This window comes from Perissodus microlepis, chromosome 11 (assembly GCF_051167445.1).
Source record: "Perissodus microlepis isolate ML-2025 ecotype Zambia chromosome 11, ASM5116744v1, whole genome shotgun sequence".
Taxonomy (NCBI): Eukaryota; Metazoa; Chordata; class Actinopteri; order Cichliformes; family Cichlidae; genus Perissodus; species Perissodus microlepis.
In genome coordinates, this window is record NC_140471.1 from 25,031,032 (window position 1) to 25,048,189 (window position 17,158).

Below are 17,158 nucleotides of genomic sequence, written 5' to 3' on the forward strand. Positions count from 1 at the left end.
CAATAAGAAGGCATTTACAGATATAGATTTGGATGGATCATCATAGCTGAATCTACAAATGCCTAACCCCAAATTCGTTTTTATTTTGTCCAATTCAGTGGTTTCCATCTCTATTGTGGGAGGAAGTGACTCATCTTTTTTATGAGAATACTAAAATGACGTTCAGAGACCAAGATTCCACAGATTTGGTTTGCATTCTAGGTACAGAGTCACGTGTTAAAATTATAAACGCTCTCCACATGTTTCCTTGGTTGGAAAAAGTTGCAGAACAACAGTATACAGTAAATGGACACTCATAGGTGTGCACCTGTAAAGCATCAATATAACAGGGTAAAACAAGGTGTGGTCATGACTTTGAGGTGGTATGATGATGGTGAAGGCAGGGGAAGGCATTTGCATCAAGAACACAGAGAGCTGCAGTGTTACAGAGTAAATATTAGCTGATTTGAAGGCAGGTAGCAGAGAATACCACAGGATTTTATTCATCAAAGCCAGATTCAAGTTTAGGGAAAGGATACTAAGGAGCTTAATGGAGTCTCCAGTGGTGTTCATCCTATTCTTGGCTGCAGTAACCTTTACAGGTAAAACTGAATGATAAGTGAAGTTCAATGAGAGTTTTATTGACTATTACAATAACTACAGGGTCAGAGAATTAGACAATTTATAGATCCTAATATCAATTAAAATTCTTTAAATATACTACTTTGACATATATCAGTAATTTTGTAACTACTTCTGTCCCAGTGTGTGGTGACAACTACGTGGCGACTGAATATTTTACTTGCTTTCTCTTTCTAGATCTGACACGCAGTCAGACATTATATGCCTCTGAGAACCCCGTCGCAGTGGGAAACAATGTTACCCTTAGCAGCAATTACACTGTCAGCTCAGGCGGATGGCTATTCAACACCCGCCAAATTGTGATAACACTAAATGGGGGTTTTGTTATTTCCAAAACTTGGCGTGACAGAGTATTTTTTAACCAAAGCACTTCATCACTGACCATACACTCAGTAAAATTGGAAGACTCTGGAAACTACGCACTACAGGATGTAATCAATGAAATTTTTTCTCAGTTAACACTTTCAGTTGAAGGTAAGCACACTCTCATTTTTCTTGTTTAGTCACCAGCACAGATTTCATTTCCTACATTATACTTCTTGCACGATTTCTGTATCATTGTCATTATTATTATTATTATTATTATTATTATTATTATTATTATTATTAATAATAATAATAATAATAATAATAATAATAATTAATTAATTAACTTTGTTATGATTTATGAAAAGAGGCATTGTCAGTCTCTTGGTTCCATTATGTTAAGGAGAAAAACAACTCACACTATCACATTGTAGACATATCTATCTGAAAAAAAAAAGGGAAAACAATTTTACTATAAATTTAAATAACACTATCAAAAATATGTTGATCTTGATTTTCAACAATTGTTACAACAAAGGTTTTACACCAAACAGATAAAAGTCAGGGTAAATACCAACTCAGAACATGACATCACACCAAGTCATTGTTTAACAAAAATTTTAAGAGGTAAATGCAAATAAAAGTATATCCTTGATGAACCAAAGAATTTGACTGACCAATCAACAGACCAAAACTGTCACCCATGGAGCCCATTTTTTATAAGACTGTTTTATTTTTATTTGTTTTTATCTTGAACCTGACTTTAATTCAACATATGGGTCACATTTTCATATATATTTGGTGGAGGACACATTGCTTAAATAAAACATGACAAATGCCTTGTTATTTTATTCTCCGCAGAGTCTGTTTCAAATGTGACCGTTCAGACAACCACAACCAACCTGGTGGAGTTCAATGACACAGCAGTACTTATGTGCAGTGTGTCCAAAGGTACATCCCTGTCTTATCAGTGGTTCAATGGGAGCTCAATGATCACAACCAATGAAAAAGTTCAACTCAGCAGTGGAAACACCATTCTCACTATCATGAATGTGACCCGCTATGATCAAGGACTATACAAGTGTAATGTGTCTAATAATGTCAGCAATGACATCAGCGCCCCTGTGAATCTGACTATCAGCTGTGAGTTCTAACCAAAAGACACCAATACATGCATACAATCTATAAAACAATCTGCTATCCCAACAATAACCTCTAAAACAATTTATGCCCTGTTCTGTCACCAGACGGCCCAAGTAACACGGAGATGACAGTCATGAATATATACAAAGGCGGATCCAATATCACACTGTCATGCTCAGCGGTCTCCAGTCCTCCAGCAATGTTCCAGTGGATGGTTAATGGAGTGTACCTAAACAAAATTGAACCAAAGCTTGAACTAGAGAAAGTTAACGAGAGCATGTCAGGAAATTACACATGCCTAATTCACAATAATGTCACGTTCAGATTCAGCAGCCAAACAGCAACGATCCAGATTGTGGGTAAGTTTGGTTTAGTATCTGTTTAAAAATTTATTTTGTTTTATTTTTTACTTTGCTGCTTAGATCTGCTGAGCTGGTAGACCATTAAGACCAAAAAGAAAGAGTTGTGGTTTGTGCCTTTTCCTTTGTACAGTGCAGAGGAATTATCTAGTTGAACATGCCATATTTCTTCAGGTCAAATATTTGAGTGAATTTAAATTACTTACTAAACTCCAACAGATCCTGTGACAGCAGTCGTGGTGAATCTTACCAAACCAGCAATATTTGGTGAGGCATTCTCTTTGAGCTGTGAAGTGACGGGACCTGTTGACATCATTCATTGGTGGAGAAATTATCAACTTATTTCTGCTGACAATAAAACAACGTTTGGCACGGGCAACAGGACACTGACTATTAGTTCAACCCAGCATTCAGATGGTGGAGATTATCAGTGTGAGGCTTTTAATTCTGTAAGCAACCAAGCCAGTCACCGCTTCACAGTCACAGTTTACTGTAAGTATTTGTATCATTATTAACATAACATAACATAATTTATCACTGTGATGTCAGTTCTGTATTATCTGAATGTCTGTAGTCACATAAGCATTTTTCAGTGAAAGTAATTTGTGGTGTTCTTTATGTGTTTAGATGGACCAGAGATAGCAAATGTCATGGGACCAAATTTGGCAAAGGCAGGACACTACGTCACATTCACCTGCAATGCAACATCTAATCCTCCCAGCAGGTATGAATGGTACTTTGAAAATGTTCTGGTCTCCACCAAGTCAGAGTATGTCACACCGTCTCTGACAACCAGCATGAGTGGAAAGTACCTCTGTGTGGCCTTCAACAGCATCAGTGGCAAAAACAGCACTGCCGACATAATGCTTACTGTTATCGGTAAGACTTACGTGACCATTTTTTTTGGTGTACACAAAATAACTTTTCATTCATAAAAAGGAGACAGGTGCCTCGGGGGAGAACTAAAGAGCTATTTTGTGATTTGCTTTGTTTGCAGAGCCGCTGCAAAACATAATAGTAGAAGCACCAATGATGCCTGCCAAAGAAGGTTACTCCTATAATTTAACATGCAACACAAATGTACCTGCTGATTACATTTACTGGATGAAGAATGGGGAGCCATTGAATCAAAACAACAGAATAGTTTTCTACAATGATAACAAAACACTTCACATCAGAATGGTGGAGCGCTATGATAATGCCAATTATGAGTGTATGGCTATTAATGCCGTTTCAAAGAACATGAGCACTCCTTACATGCTCTTTGTCAACTGTGAGTATAATATTTAGAGATTTTATGCAGTTGAGTGTCATGTTTAAATGAACAATTTTTAAGTTTTACATTTATAGTTGTTTAGATATTCATCTATCTCCTTTTCTGTTACAGATGGACCAGAAACACCTTTTGTTTATGGGCCAGCTTTTGCTGAAACAGGACGTCAAGCTGTCTTCAGCTGTTCTGCCGAGTCAGTGCCTCCCAGTACGTTCTGCTGGTGGTTCAATGGATCCATCGTGGCCAATACATCAAACTATACAACCGATTTGTTGTCATTAAGCATGAGCGGAGAGTACAAATGCATGGCCATTAATAATGTGACAGGAAAGAACAGTACAAACTCCACGACACTCACCGTGATTGGTATGAAAACTTTAGGATTCAGAGGAATTAGATGAAACATTTTTAACATATGACTCTGGCTGCTATTGTGTTCCAAGAATAAAGAACACTAAAGACATCTTACCCTCTCAACTCTCATGTTCTGTGTCTACAGAGGCCATAGAGTCAGTGATGATCAAAAGCACGACAATTCCAATCAACACTAAGAACTTTACTCTCACCTGTGATGTTATTGGGCACTATGACACAATCTACTGGATGAAAGATAATGTGACGCTCAACATGGACCCCTCTAATGACTCACATATCTCCTATAACACTGAAAACAACATGCTGAACTTCATCCCAGTGACAACGTACAATGAAGGGATATATCAGTGTGTTGCTTCCAATAAGGCTGGCCAGCAAAAAAGCCTCCAGTACAGACTACTGGTGAATTGTGAGCATGACAGAAAGCAATGAAAATTATTTTTTGTATTTTTTTTTTTTGAAAACTAGTTTTATTTAATTTTGTACTCATTTTCAAATGCTAGACACAAATTGTTTTAATATCTACATCCCTGAGAAAATGTTTGCTGTAAGGAAGATCCAAATGAAGACTCATGATATTTTTTTTAGCAGTATTTAGACATTTTGGGGGTTTAAATACTTAACAAAACAGCCAACATGTTTTTGGGTTGATGCAAAAAGTGTATTTAATTTATTTTCCTTCTTAGAAAGAGGAATGACAGCTAAATAGAGAACTTAACTGTTATGTGGTTTGCTTTTTTTGCAGATCCAATCCAAAATGTAAAACTAAATGCTCCAGTGACCTTTGTCAAAGAAGGTTACGCCTATAATTTAACATGCAATGTAACTGGACCTGCTGACTACATTTACTGGATGAAGAATGGGCAGAGACTGCATGAAGACAACAGGACTTTTTTCCACAAGGATAACGAGACAGTTGAGATTAATCCAGTAAAGCGATATGACACTGGAAACTACTACTGTTTGGCTATTAATGCTGCTGGAAACATGTCCAGCGCTATTTACATGCTCGTTGTCATCTGTGAGTTTGATATTTTAAAGATTTACGCAACTGAGTGATATGATTTTAACATTTCAAGATATTTGTTGCAAGTCAATTATCTGGAGTTCAGATAATTTCAGTTATGTGAAATACCAAAAGTTCAGGCACAGAAAACTATTTACAAATACATAAAACATATCAATATCGTATGAAACTTTACAGAAGGCAGTAAATAAAAGACAATACACAGATGTTAAATTATACTTGCATATCTATGTGCATGTGTGTTGTGTGTTTGTCTCATTTCTTCATGCTTGGGGGGTTTTGAAAAAAAAGAAAGTGTTCCATAGCGTGCCAGTGTGTGATTTATCAATGTTATGTCTATAACCAGAGGGCATCAGGAGAATAGGCTGTTGTGTGGCTGCCGTGGGCCATTTAAAACTCACCGAGATGTGCTTAAGGATGGTGTTGCCTTTGCTGGTGCGGTTAACATACCAGTTTTGGAGTATTTGAGGGCTCATACTAAAGGTTAAATGTGGGCACTGCTGGACCTTTTTAACAACAGCTTTGATGTAAGTTACCTTTGTCATGTCTTTCTGACTAAATGACTGTTTGTTTGTTTTGTTTGCAGATCAAATAGAAAATGTGGAAGTAAAAGCACCAATGATGCCGGCCATAGAAGGTTATTCATATAACTTAACATGCAATGTAACTGGACCTGCTGAATACATTTACTGGATGAAGAATCGGGAGATACTGCATGATGAAAACAGAACTTTTTTTTACATGGAAAATAAGACGCTCCACCTCAGTATGGTGGAGCGCGATGATAATGGAAACTACTGCTGTATGGCTATTAATGCTTTTGGAAACAAGACCAGCCCTACTTATAACCTCATTGTCAATTGTGAGTATATTAGAATGTATAGAATGTATGCTACTAAATGGTTCAATGTCAATGGTGCATCACCTTAAATTAGGTAAATCCATTGTATTTCGGTTCTTCAGTTGGGGTGGCTGTAGCTCAGGTGGCAGAGCCACTAATCAGCCACTAATCAGAAGGTCGGTGGTTCGATCCCAGGCTGCCTCCTGGCTGCATGCCAAATATCCTTGGGCAAGATACTAACCCCATGTTTGCCTACTGGTGGTGGTCAGAGGGCCCGGTGGCGCCAGTGTCCAGCAGCCTCGCCTCTGTCAGTGCGCCCCAGGGCAGCTGTGGCTACAATGTAGCTTGCCATTGCCAGTGTGTGAATGTGTGTGTGAATGGGTGAATGACTGAATGTAGTGTAAAGCGCTTTGGGGTCCTTGGGGACTGAGTAAAGTGCTATACAAATGCAGGCCATTTACCATTCTAAAACATGGATTCTAAAAAAAGGGTCATAATGTTCTTAATGTGCAGACTTGCTTCTCATATGCCTAACCATGATTGCCCGATTGATCACTTTTACAAAAAGTGCACCTCAATTTGTATTAGCTTCACATTAATTATAGATTAGTAATTTACTTAATGCAGCAATTTTACAAAGTCAGCTTTCATTGAGAAAGCACTGGTGTTGCATGCTCTGGTGTGGATAGCAATCACACTACATGCTGAAATGTACCCACACAGCTGTGAAAAACATAATGACTTGACACCCAGGTGACCAATTTCATGATAAAACTATCAAAGAGTATTTCAGTGTTGCAACTACAATGTCTCTTAAGACACAGGAGTCAACACAATAAATATACAATGAACTGCACAGCTGACCAGAACCTATCCAAATTTGGATAATACTTTACCCAGCTCAAAAGACAAATTTGCATGCAATATAGTCAGGTAGGCTACTCTTTTGCATTAAAGGTAGGACTATGAAATTGCTTCATAATGTTAAATTGCTCGGTGGTAGCTCATACTAACTCAAAGCGTTATCTTTACCTTATAATACTTATAATACTCTAGTGTTGCTTTGTGCTCAAAAGTTTAGACAATAAATTTCCTCAGGAGGGGCACAGATATTCAAAACGTCTGTAAGAACATTCATCAGGGACAGGTGTGTCAGTCTCTTTTGCATCATGCTGATCCATCACCACATTTTTAACCACAAGTTGAAGAATGATACTTGCATGAGTCCAACATGGGCACAATTTAAAGAACTTTGTAGTTAACAAAAAAGTTAACACTCTAGATTCTTACTGTTAGAGTCATCTATCCTCTTTTGCTGTTACAGATGGTCCAGAAAAGCCCATTATTTATGGGCCAGCTTTTGCTGAAACAGGACGTCAAGCCGTCTTCAGCTGTTCTGCCATGTCAGTGCCACTCAGCCAATTCTGCTGGTGGTTCAATGGATCAATTGTGTCCAACACGTCAGTGTATGCAACTAGCCTCTTGTCTTTCAACATGAGTGGAGAATACACATGTATGGCCATTAATAATGTGACAGGAAAGAACAGCACAAACTCCACTACGCTCACAGTTGTTGGTATGAACACTTTAAGATTTTTGGGAAATTTGTTGCACATGTGGCTCTGAAACTGATCAAATACAAATTCTTATTGTGTTCTTAAAGTCTAAATATTTCATGGGGATGTACTCCAGTCAAGATGTCATGCTCTTTTGTGTCTAACACATTGTAATTTGTGTCTACAGAGGCCATAGAGTCAGTGATGATCAATAACACGACAATTCCAATCGACACTAAAAACTTTACTCTCACTTGTGAGGTTATTGGGCCCTACGACACGATCTACTGGATGAAAGACAACATGAAGCTTAACACTAATCCCTCTAATAACTCATATGCGTCCTATAATACTGAAAACAACATGCTGCATTTCACCCCAGTGACACTGGACAGTGAAGGGACATATCAGTGTGTTGCTACCAATAAGGCTGGTGATCATGTGAGCTCCCAGTACAGACTGTTGGTGAACTGTGAGTGTTTGTTGAGAACTAGTTCTGAGAAATCTGCCAAATATTCTTTTGAATTGTGTGCCAAGAAAACACTATTCATAATTTTGCAGTACATTATTCAAACTAAATCTTTCTTTTTCCAGATGGCCCAGTCGGACTGACCATTTCCCGTGCAAGTATGTTCATGCACGTGTCCCTGATATGCCAGGCTGATTCTCGACCAGCGTGTGACTTCTCCTGGTTCTTCAACAATCTGTCAACACCTCTACAGAACACATCTATTATTGTATTCCCTGCAACCAGCCAGAATTTTGGGAATTACATATGCAAGGCATGGAACCCCGTGACTGATATCACAATGTACCAAAATCTTAACGTCACAGGTGAATAAACCACACATCTTATCTCTACTCATTTTTCTTTAACAAGTTCTTTATCGTTGTTGAGCAAGGGGTATTTTACTATAACCTATGACCTCATAAGAAAATTATGGAAGCGTAGAGCTGCCACCCAGGCAAAGGAAAAATAGAAGTATATCACGTTATAACGTGAAAAGTTTATTGTTCTAACAAGATACTTTTCATGTTTGTACAACATAATATCACATTATTACAATATACAAATTATCACGTTCGTACAATATAATATTTATATTGTACGAACGTGATAATTTTATTGTACGAACGTGATACTTATGTATATTGTAATAATGTGATATTATATTGTTCAAACGTGAAAAGTATCTTGTTAGAACAATAAACTTTTCACGTTATAACGTGATATACTTCTATTTTTCTTTTGCCTGGGTGGCAGCTCTACACTTCCGTAGAAAATAGAGGTGAAATGTTCAAAAGATTTTGAGACGTTAATGTCAAAAGACGTCTTTGTAGTGTGGAGCATTTAAAGAAACTATGATGATCACACCCACCTTTTAAAATTGGCCACGGGCAGTGCTATAAATTTGCAAATATGCTGTAAGTGTTTTTCTTTCTTTTTCAGTCCTAACCTCAAACGTGTCTCTTTGCTTGTCCTATTTTCCACCCCCAGCTCACGCCCCTGCCATCCACTTCCCATACCAAGGCAGCCTGATGATGATGGTTCTGTTTGCCTTTTCTGCGCCTGTGTTGTTCAACTGAGTTCTCCACACTCTTAAGTCTTCTGAGAATGAAAGGCTTCTTTCTCGCTGCCTGTTTTTTGACAACAATCTTCCTGCACAATGATTAAGAAAACATAGCGCAGTCCATAATCCTAATGTTAGACATACACATTATTTAATTAGTGCAATGCCTACTTTTTATGTTCAATATTATATCTATTAACAGTACAATGTAGTTTCGCTAGTTTTAACACTGTCATTGTAATCACTCCCCTGGAGCTAGTTCAGTGAGTACACTTGAATAGTTTCATAAAAGGAAAGCAGGGAAAGTGTACTCCTTACAAATTATAATCACTGTGAGCATTTAACCATGTTAATAATATATGTACGTAGATGGTTTATTATACCTTGATTCACCTTATTTGATTGATTGATTACTTTTTTAAAAAATGAATAAAAAAGACAACATAATATATTTTTTGGAGATTTTATTAAGTGGGATATTTAAAATAATAATGGTCCCATTCAGAAAGTTATAGTGAGTTCAAATTCCAGTGATAAAGTTTCTTTTACACTGCATTTGTAAAAAGTATCATGTGTATGCATAGAAAATATGATTGGCAATGAGTCTTACAAAAGCATGCATCTGTAAGAATAGAGGGCTTCTTTATATTGCTTATATGGGCACGGAGGGGTTGAAGGATTTATTAATCCTTTGGCATATCTTCATGTTCTTGAACTTTTCCTTCTTGCAGTGTTTTTTCCCTTGTCGTTTGAATGAATCCAGAAAGATAAAGCAATTGGACACAAAAAAGAAAATTAATGAAAAAATGAAATGAAAAAATCTGTAACTTCTATCTGTAATCACTCTTCAAAGCCATGATAATAAAGAGAACACAATAATTGATTTTATCACTGATTTTTCTTATCATTTTATTCCTTCCCTATTCCAAAAATCTTAGAAGTTATAGGCAACTTACACTTTCCAATGTATACAGCAGTATTCAAGCAGTGGCAAGCTTTGTTCATCACACCCATTTCCTTCCCTGAGTGACATATAATAAAAGAAATGGGTTAGAAATACTGTATTTTTCTTAGAGAGAGGATGTACTTACATAAAAGTCATACATGTAAAAATGTATACATTCGTTGGTAAATTTCTCATGTCACCTTTACAGGTGCAAGGTCTTTTGTCCTGTCTTTGGATGACTGGACGTGCAGTTGTAAGTAGTTCTCCAACAGCAGATCCTGTAGCACAGTTTATTGTAGAAATAACTTTAAAAGATTTATAATAACAATTTTAATAAAGTAAGTATTTAGATACAAACCTGTAACTATCATTAAGGAGCTGGTCTTGTCGAAATGTGTTTAGAAAATAATCTCACATACCGTCAGTGAATGCGCTGACAACCAGGCTCTGTTTCTTCGTCTCATGAACACCTTTAACAAATGAAAAGGAAAATAATAGAAAAGGAGCGTTCAGAATAGGGTGCACAGGATACAAAAAGATTTTTACGAAGTATCATACTATACCTTGGATGCAATCAGTTAATATTACCAGCCCAAGAGCCAGCAGCAAAAGCACCCTGGGTCCCATGTTGGAGAAAAGGCAATTCAGTGAACTCAGGGAAAGAAATCCTGCTTGTGCACTGACTTCAGTCCCAGAGAAGAAATGATGGGGTTGGTGTTCCGGCTCTTTATAAAGGATGATGGTGATGAAATCATAGCTGAAGCACATTAATCAACTGGCTGAAAAAACAATTTTACGATATGTGGCAGTGACTGACAGAATGATGTACACTTGCCAACAGATAGTGGTTTTGAGTAATGGCTTTTTGCTTTTAGAGAGATTCACAGGGTTACTGAAAAAAAAAAAAGAGCATTTGAATGTCAGATGTGCCCATTTGATAGCCTCTAGTTAAACTTTCCTGATGGGAACCTAATACATCAATAATCTTTTATATGCATTTTATCTTTTTGCTGCTTTTCACTGATTTGATAAAAATTGGGATCATATTCTGTCTTCAGGATATATCTGTTACTCTCGTTAAAAAACTGGCTGGCGGTTATCACTTCTGTCAGCATGACTGCAACTGATACATCACTGTCAATATTAAATCATGTTTGCTAATGTCAAGAAGAGCTGTAAGTGCTCTGCTTTTGTTTCATGTGTGATGACAGTTGGAGAAAGGATCAGATTCGTGGTAAAACTCACAAATGGGTGGTAAGGACAAAGTTAGACTTGTTTGCCTTCCTCAAGTTTCTGAAACGTGCCTCTGCTCACAAAATATGCGTGAGACAGGAACAAAACCAGTCAAGCAAAAGTAATAAATCTCTTTTACACATCTAACAATCTATATGTACTCTTGATGAACCCAAGGCCTAAACATGTAGCTCTGCATCAGTGGTACTCAACACACAGATCCAATCTTGTTTTGATATTTAATGCATATCTTTCATCACTTACACAGTTGGCCATCCAATTGTTCATGTAATGTAGCACAGTCGTCACACAAGAGGCCCAGAAGCAAGTTAGTGTGAAGTAAAGCCTTTAAATATTTGAAGGAGCCATTACAAAAGACTTATCTCAATTCACAGACATCTAGATATATCACCACAGCTTCTCGACCTACTCAAACACATCTATCCTTGCAACAAAACAGTCTCTCATATGAATACTCTGTTGCTGTTATGGATAAAGGAAAAGATACAAGGGCATTAATGAGATAACATGATATGCTGAAAAGCAAGTAAACTGTAACGGTCAATTGTTTGCAAGTGCAGACAAGCAAAAAAACAAACACAAAAAAACCCCAAAACACTTTGGTCCTTCAAATGAACAGGTACAAAAAAGAAACCAAACACATCAGACATCGCAATAAAGCTATTGCCAAATAAAGGTAACCTGAAGAACAGTGAAATTGAGATGATTTACAAGGATCTTCTAAGAAGGGCAGTTGTTGTATCTTGTATACAGGCATATTTTGGCTTAAACCTGATATATCCTGCATCCTTTTCCAACAAGGTCCTGTTCCTAAAGTTCAAGAAAGTGCAACCTGTTTTTGTGTGTGAAGGATTCATGAGCTATAGCCAAAGAGATAAGATCTGCAGCACAGCAAGCCTTTAACAAGGTGCTGCATTCAGCGGTTTGACCTACAGAATGTCTTCCTTAGAATATAAAGCTGCTGCCTACTTTTGAAATTTATTCATGACCACTGAACATCTGGACTGATGTGTGCTCTAACAGCCATCTCTTCACATATCGTTAAAGGGTGCTTTATGGTCAGCGCATTAGTCGTGTCATTTGCAAACAGTGATATCACCACAGCAGTCACCATTAATACTGGTGCTTAGGGCTCAGTTACCCGCTACAGCATTTTCTAAAACAAACTGTCATCACTGAGATAAAACCTCCACATCAGCCCTCTTTAAGAGTAGAAGAAGCTCAAACCAGAAGCTGAGTTTTTAAGACGTCTTTTTGTCAAGCTGTTGCAGCATCTCCCTCTGTATAATTTGGGAATTACCGGCCATGGTGCCAATGCCACCCACACACAGGTAAAAAAAAAATTGAGAGGTGTACGACCGGCTAAAATGACACAAAAACTTGCACCAGTGGATATGACATCACTTTTAGTGAGCGGTGCCAATCATGAGGGCGATAATGGACAGTATAATTAGCTCATTATTATTCTCTTAAACCAGAGGGTCCCTGGATGACAAACAAAATTGTCCAATTGTATTAATTCTTTGTGTCAGAGAAGCTAATGGAACAGGTGCAATATTGGGAATGGAAGTAGGGATTTGTCAATTCATATAAACAAAAACCGTATGGTCACATTGTCTTTAACAGTGGTCACCAACCAAGGCCTTGAAGAGGTCTTCCACAAATAGTTTATGCAGCTCTTAGCCCTCAATAACTGATTCTATCCATCATTACACATCTTAATAATATAAGTGCAATGGTTTCTTGAAACAGGGACAAGGACCACTGTGGTAGTGTACTTTTGTGACCTAGATGCTCAGTTGTCAGTAGGTTCACCTAGCAGGGCCTTGAGATGGGCATGCAAAGGTTCACATACAGCTTGATATCCTTTCGGGGTCAGGTGAAGGTAGTCGTACATGTCCTGGTGGGAGATGCTACCATTGGAGTGAACAAAGCCAGGGTCAACATTGAAGAAGGAGGCACGGGGAAGAGATATTAAGGTGTCCTTTACTAGCTCGTTCACCTTGGCATTTCTCTCCCGTAGAGGGTTTGGCATTTTTCCTCTGGGCAGTAAACTCTGGAAAACAAACATTAGCATACTTATTTTTAAATGTTTCATATACCTTATTTCATAACTTACTCATATGCATGTTAGCTGAATTTCCAATTAAGTTTCTGCCCCTAGTACATATACAGTAAATTAATACAGTTAAACTTCAGACCTGTCTGAAACAAGTACAGCTTTTTGGCCCTCTAACATCAACTGACCAGGCAGAGACTCCTCTGGTTTACTTTTAACTACATATCATATAGCACAAAACCTTCTGATCCAAACAATCTAAGATATCGATTTACATACAATATAATATAGCATCAGTTGATTTTTAAGCAGATTTTCTAAGCCGTTGCCGTTTCAGTTCAGTTTTTATTGTCTGAAAATCTCAGTCTTTTTTTAATTACCAGAGTTAACCAGGTTTGCAGCACTTTTTCTAATTTTTCTTTCTGTATTTAGTGGTGACTTGAACAAAATTCTACTGCGGATCCAATTTTCTTAAACCATTAACTTACAGACAGGTGACATACATCGAAGATGGCACATGAAACAAACGCAAACTAGTCTTTTAAAAAAAAAAACCCCATAGATGTTAGTGATCTGATGTTAGTTTTGTTCAGACTGGCCAACCCCGTTAAAGAGGAGATCATTATAGCAAGATAAGAAATTCAAGAATTTTGGAATAGTTTTTAGAATACATATAACACGTCATAAATACACGTAACTCATCCCAGTCTCAATAAACATATTCACCACAGGCTCATCAGACAACTTGCATTGATAGATTCTACAAAATTGGCAAAGACTCAAGCTGAAGAGAGTTCCTCTGTATTTTCATTTGATATTAGTTTCCAAGGTTCACAAAAAAAGGTTGTTCCAGTTAGCATTAAATTTTCAAAAGTCTCATTTTATTCTAAGTACCTAAAACATTTCAGTTTCAGTCTCTAACTTTAGTTGCAACAGCATCAGCAGCGATTGCAGCTTCTACACAGCTCCCATCAAGCTGCTATTCTCTGCAGACTCGTTGAAGAGCATGTCTGTAGAGTGCGTGCTGCACTGTTTTTCCAAATGGGCCTCAGAACAAAATACTTCCAAGCCCTTATTCTTATAAGCGATGTCTGGAGTGTATATTTAAAATCCTTGAATATACTACGTGAAATGGCTCACAGATAATCAAAGTTCCAGCCTATGAAGAAGCATCCATAACTTTACACTTCACCTCATTTCAGATAGCTAAGATGCTGCTAAAAGGGGTGACATCGCACTGTACTTTGATGGTTGAATTAACTTCATTAGTCATTTTCAAAAAACATGCGGGTGAGCAGATTAACACCCGATACAAGGAATGATTTGGAAAAACACGTACAAGTACAAGCGTGTGGGCATTGGGAAGCTTGTTCTTGATAACTTGGATAATAGCCAAGATGCCTCCACAGATCTGTTCAGGAGTGTGACCGTGATTGTTAGTTCCTACCCACAGCACTACGACCTGCAACAACAAAAGACAAAGCAATGCATGACTGAACACATGTCGCTGATATTTTGGCCCAATGTACCTGGAAGTGGGATTTTAACACAGAGTTGAGCACAATAAGTCTTTTGTGTGAATAAACAAGCATGATCATGTTCTCTATTTCTGGCACTGTTTTGAACCTTTGGGCTGATGTTATCCAGTTCACCGTTGCTCAGTCGCCACAGCACATGTTGTGTTGCATCACCACCCACCCCAAAATTAAGGCAATGGAGAGGTGAGAACAACTGACGCCATATCTGCAGACAAACCACAATAATATTGCATTCACATGGTCCACAAGAAGTTTTCACACTTTGAAAACATTTATGAGAAAACATAAATCAGTTACATAATGGACAGAGGCACACATATCAATGTAATCTTTGTTTTACCCCAAACTCGTGCATGAGCTGAACAAGAGAGTCCCCAACAAACAGGACATCAGGTTCTTTGTCTTTGCTGTCGGACACAAACCGATTGTGCTACAAAAATAAAATGTAAAAGATGTATATATATTTTTACTACAGTACCAACCATTGCACAACATCCGCACATATTGCAAGACAAACTTTTTAAAACCTTGTGTTTTTTTAAGAATCAGCATGGTATGTTTCTTTTGATTTTCTGGTGACTACTGACATTTGTGTTCATTTAGAGACATGCTTTAAAATAACTACCCAAATGAATGCCCGATGGCAATGCCAAAAGGCTAACGAGTGGCGAGTCTACTTTCTAGAAGCACTTTGGTATCATCACAGTGCAGTCTTGAATGTAACACCAGCAATTTGATTTTTACATGACAAGTCCAGGTACAAAAATGTATTTAGAATGCGCTGTTATGTGGATAGAGAAAACTGAGCATATTTTTCTAATGGTTTTTTTAATCAATTAATGAAATATCTATGCATATCCCCATGTGTCTGAAAAAATACTAATTTGCCAAGACTTTTCTCCTTTCTTTCACAATCAATTGCAAAACTGCACACCCCTCACAAGCCATTGCATTTTCATTTATTAGACAGGTTTAAATAATTTATGAAGGCCATTATTATAACAATATGTACTACAATATGTTAGTAGCTGGCTCTTTTCAACTATGAAGCTTCCCTTTATCTTCACTGACTGCAAAACTAAACATCAGCAACGATGCAAACGGAATAATATAACACCGTACTTTATAAAACCTATAAATAATATAAAAGTCACACACCATAGACATCCATCGTCCATCTCCCTGCGTGTCTTCACAGGGAGTGGGTGTGGCGGCTGGGTTTGGTTCTCCTGCACTCATTCTGCTTTACCTGTGTTGGGAAAACAGTCGCATTGAGTTCTTCACACTTTCAGCAATGTATACAAACCAATTCATAAATAGCCCATAGCTCTGTTCGCTTGAGAGATCTGTGGAAGCTAACAAAGTTAGCTACAATAGCTAGCTCAACATGCTGGAACACATAAGAGATGTAGTTGAACAAAGATAAGAGAAATTGTGAAATTAAATAGGCCTGTGCTCTGCAGAATGGAAAAGGGTAGAGATTAACATAATGACTGCATTAAGAGGTATAACTTATCATAGCATACCACTAAATCAAAAACACTGTTGTCCCCCGAATCACTTTCCGGAAGTGAGGTTCAGTACAGCAGAGCGTACCATTATCATGAGTAGTCAGCAACATGTATGGTTTTAGATATTTTAATTTTCCGACGTTTGAACATATAAAATTGTAGTGTGCAAAATATGATATGAGAATGTAAATAATAAAGGATTACATAAGTAGAGAAATGGAGCAGAGTTGATACTGTGTAACCCCTCGTTTTGTGAGGGTAGTTTCGTCCAACTCGTGGGCTTTCTTGGGCGTTATCACTGCGTGTAAAAAACGCAACGGCTGCGTGTTGCCGTGCAACGACACATTCGGTGTGCGGTAAAATTAAGCGGTTGTTAACGACTTTGGTAAGTAGAAACTATGTTAATTAATTATTTTTCCTTTTCATTTATTTTTTCTCATGTATTTACGGTTTTAACTGATTTACAGTTTGCTAAAATTGGAAATACTTTTCGCTTCTAAGCAGCTACAGCTTTGACTTCATGCACCGCGTGTCACCTTAACTTAAATTACACCTGGGGATAGTAGGTGCTTGCTAATCTCCAAGTTAGTTTGCTGACATAATTCAGTTAGTTTGCTCGTTTTAGTTCAGTTTTCATTAAGTTTCAGTATTAGTTCGAGCTGATTTGTGTTCAAAATACCTGGGGGTCAACCATCCAAAGCAACGAACAGTCCACACAGGAAGTGATGAAGAGGTTGTGGACGAGGTGGAGTGGGTGGGCACTAGTGTCAGGTGTGAT

At 37.6% G+C, this 17,158-nt stretch overlaps 3 protein-coding genes across 3 annotated transcripts; 1 reads left to right on the forward strand and 2 right to left on the reverse strand.

Moving 5' to 3' along the window:
* The first annotated feature begins 352 nt into the window (after nucleotides 1-352).
* Nucleotides 353-9,530, forward strand: LOC146377976 (hemicentin-1-like). Its single transcript, XM_084943543.1, has 15 exons — nucleotides 353-581; nucleotides 799-1,095; nucleotides 1,789-2,070; nucleotides 2,175-2,429; nucleotides 2,649-2,921; nucleotides 3,057-3,308; nucleotides 3,427-3,702; nucleotides 3,817-4,068; nucleotides 4,202-4,486; nucleotides 4,823-5,098; nucleotides 5,691-5,966; nucleotides 7,270-7,521; nucleotides 7,689-7,973; nucleotides 8,096-8,335; nucleotides 9,000-9,530. Exons 1-15 carry the CDS (start codon nucleotides 530-532, stop codon nucleotides 9,086-9,088), a joined length of 3,642 nt encoding a protein of 1,213 aa, XP_084799669.1. The 5' UTR covers nucleotides 353-529; the 3' UTR covers nucleotides 9,089-9,530.
* LOC146377977 (uncharacterized) lies at nucleotides 9,522-11,352 on the reverse strand. Its single transcript, XM_084943545.1, has 5 exons — nucleotides 10,582-11,352; nucleotides 10,438-10,488; nucleotides 10,219-10,296; nucleotides 10,029-10,094; nucleotides 9,522-9,813 (listed from the first exon to the last, which is right to left on the reverse strand). The coding sequence occupies exons 1-5, from the start codon at nucleotides 10,784-10,786 to the stop codon at nucleotides 9,725-9,727; spliced, it is 489 nt and encodes a 162-aa protein (XP_084799671.1). The 5' UTR covers nucleotides 10,787-11,352; the 3' UTR covers nucleotides 9,522-9,724.
* A 124-nt stretch (nucleotides 11,353-11,476) lies between these two features.
* pafah1b3 (platelet-activating factor acetylhydrolase, isoform Ib, gamma subunit) lies at nucleotides 11,477-16,484 on the reverse strand. Its single transcript, XM_084943544.1, has 6 exons — nucleotides 16,396-16,484; nucleotides 16,028-16,118; nucleotides 15,210-15,299; nucleotides 14,958-15,074; nucleotides 14,671-14,793; nucleotides 11,477-13,328 (listed from the first exon to the last, which is right to left on the reverse strand). The coding sequence occupies exons 2-6, from the start codon at nucleotides 16,106-16,108 to the stop codon at nucleotides 13,068-13,070; spliced, it is 672 nt and encodes a 223-aa protein (XP_084799670.1). The 5' UTR covers nucleotides 16,109-16,118; nucleotides 16,396-16,484; the 3' UTR covers nucleotides 11,477-13,067.
* Nucleotides 16,485-17,158: the final 674 nt, after the last annotated feature.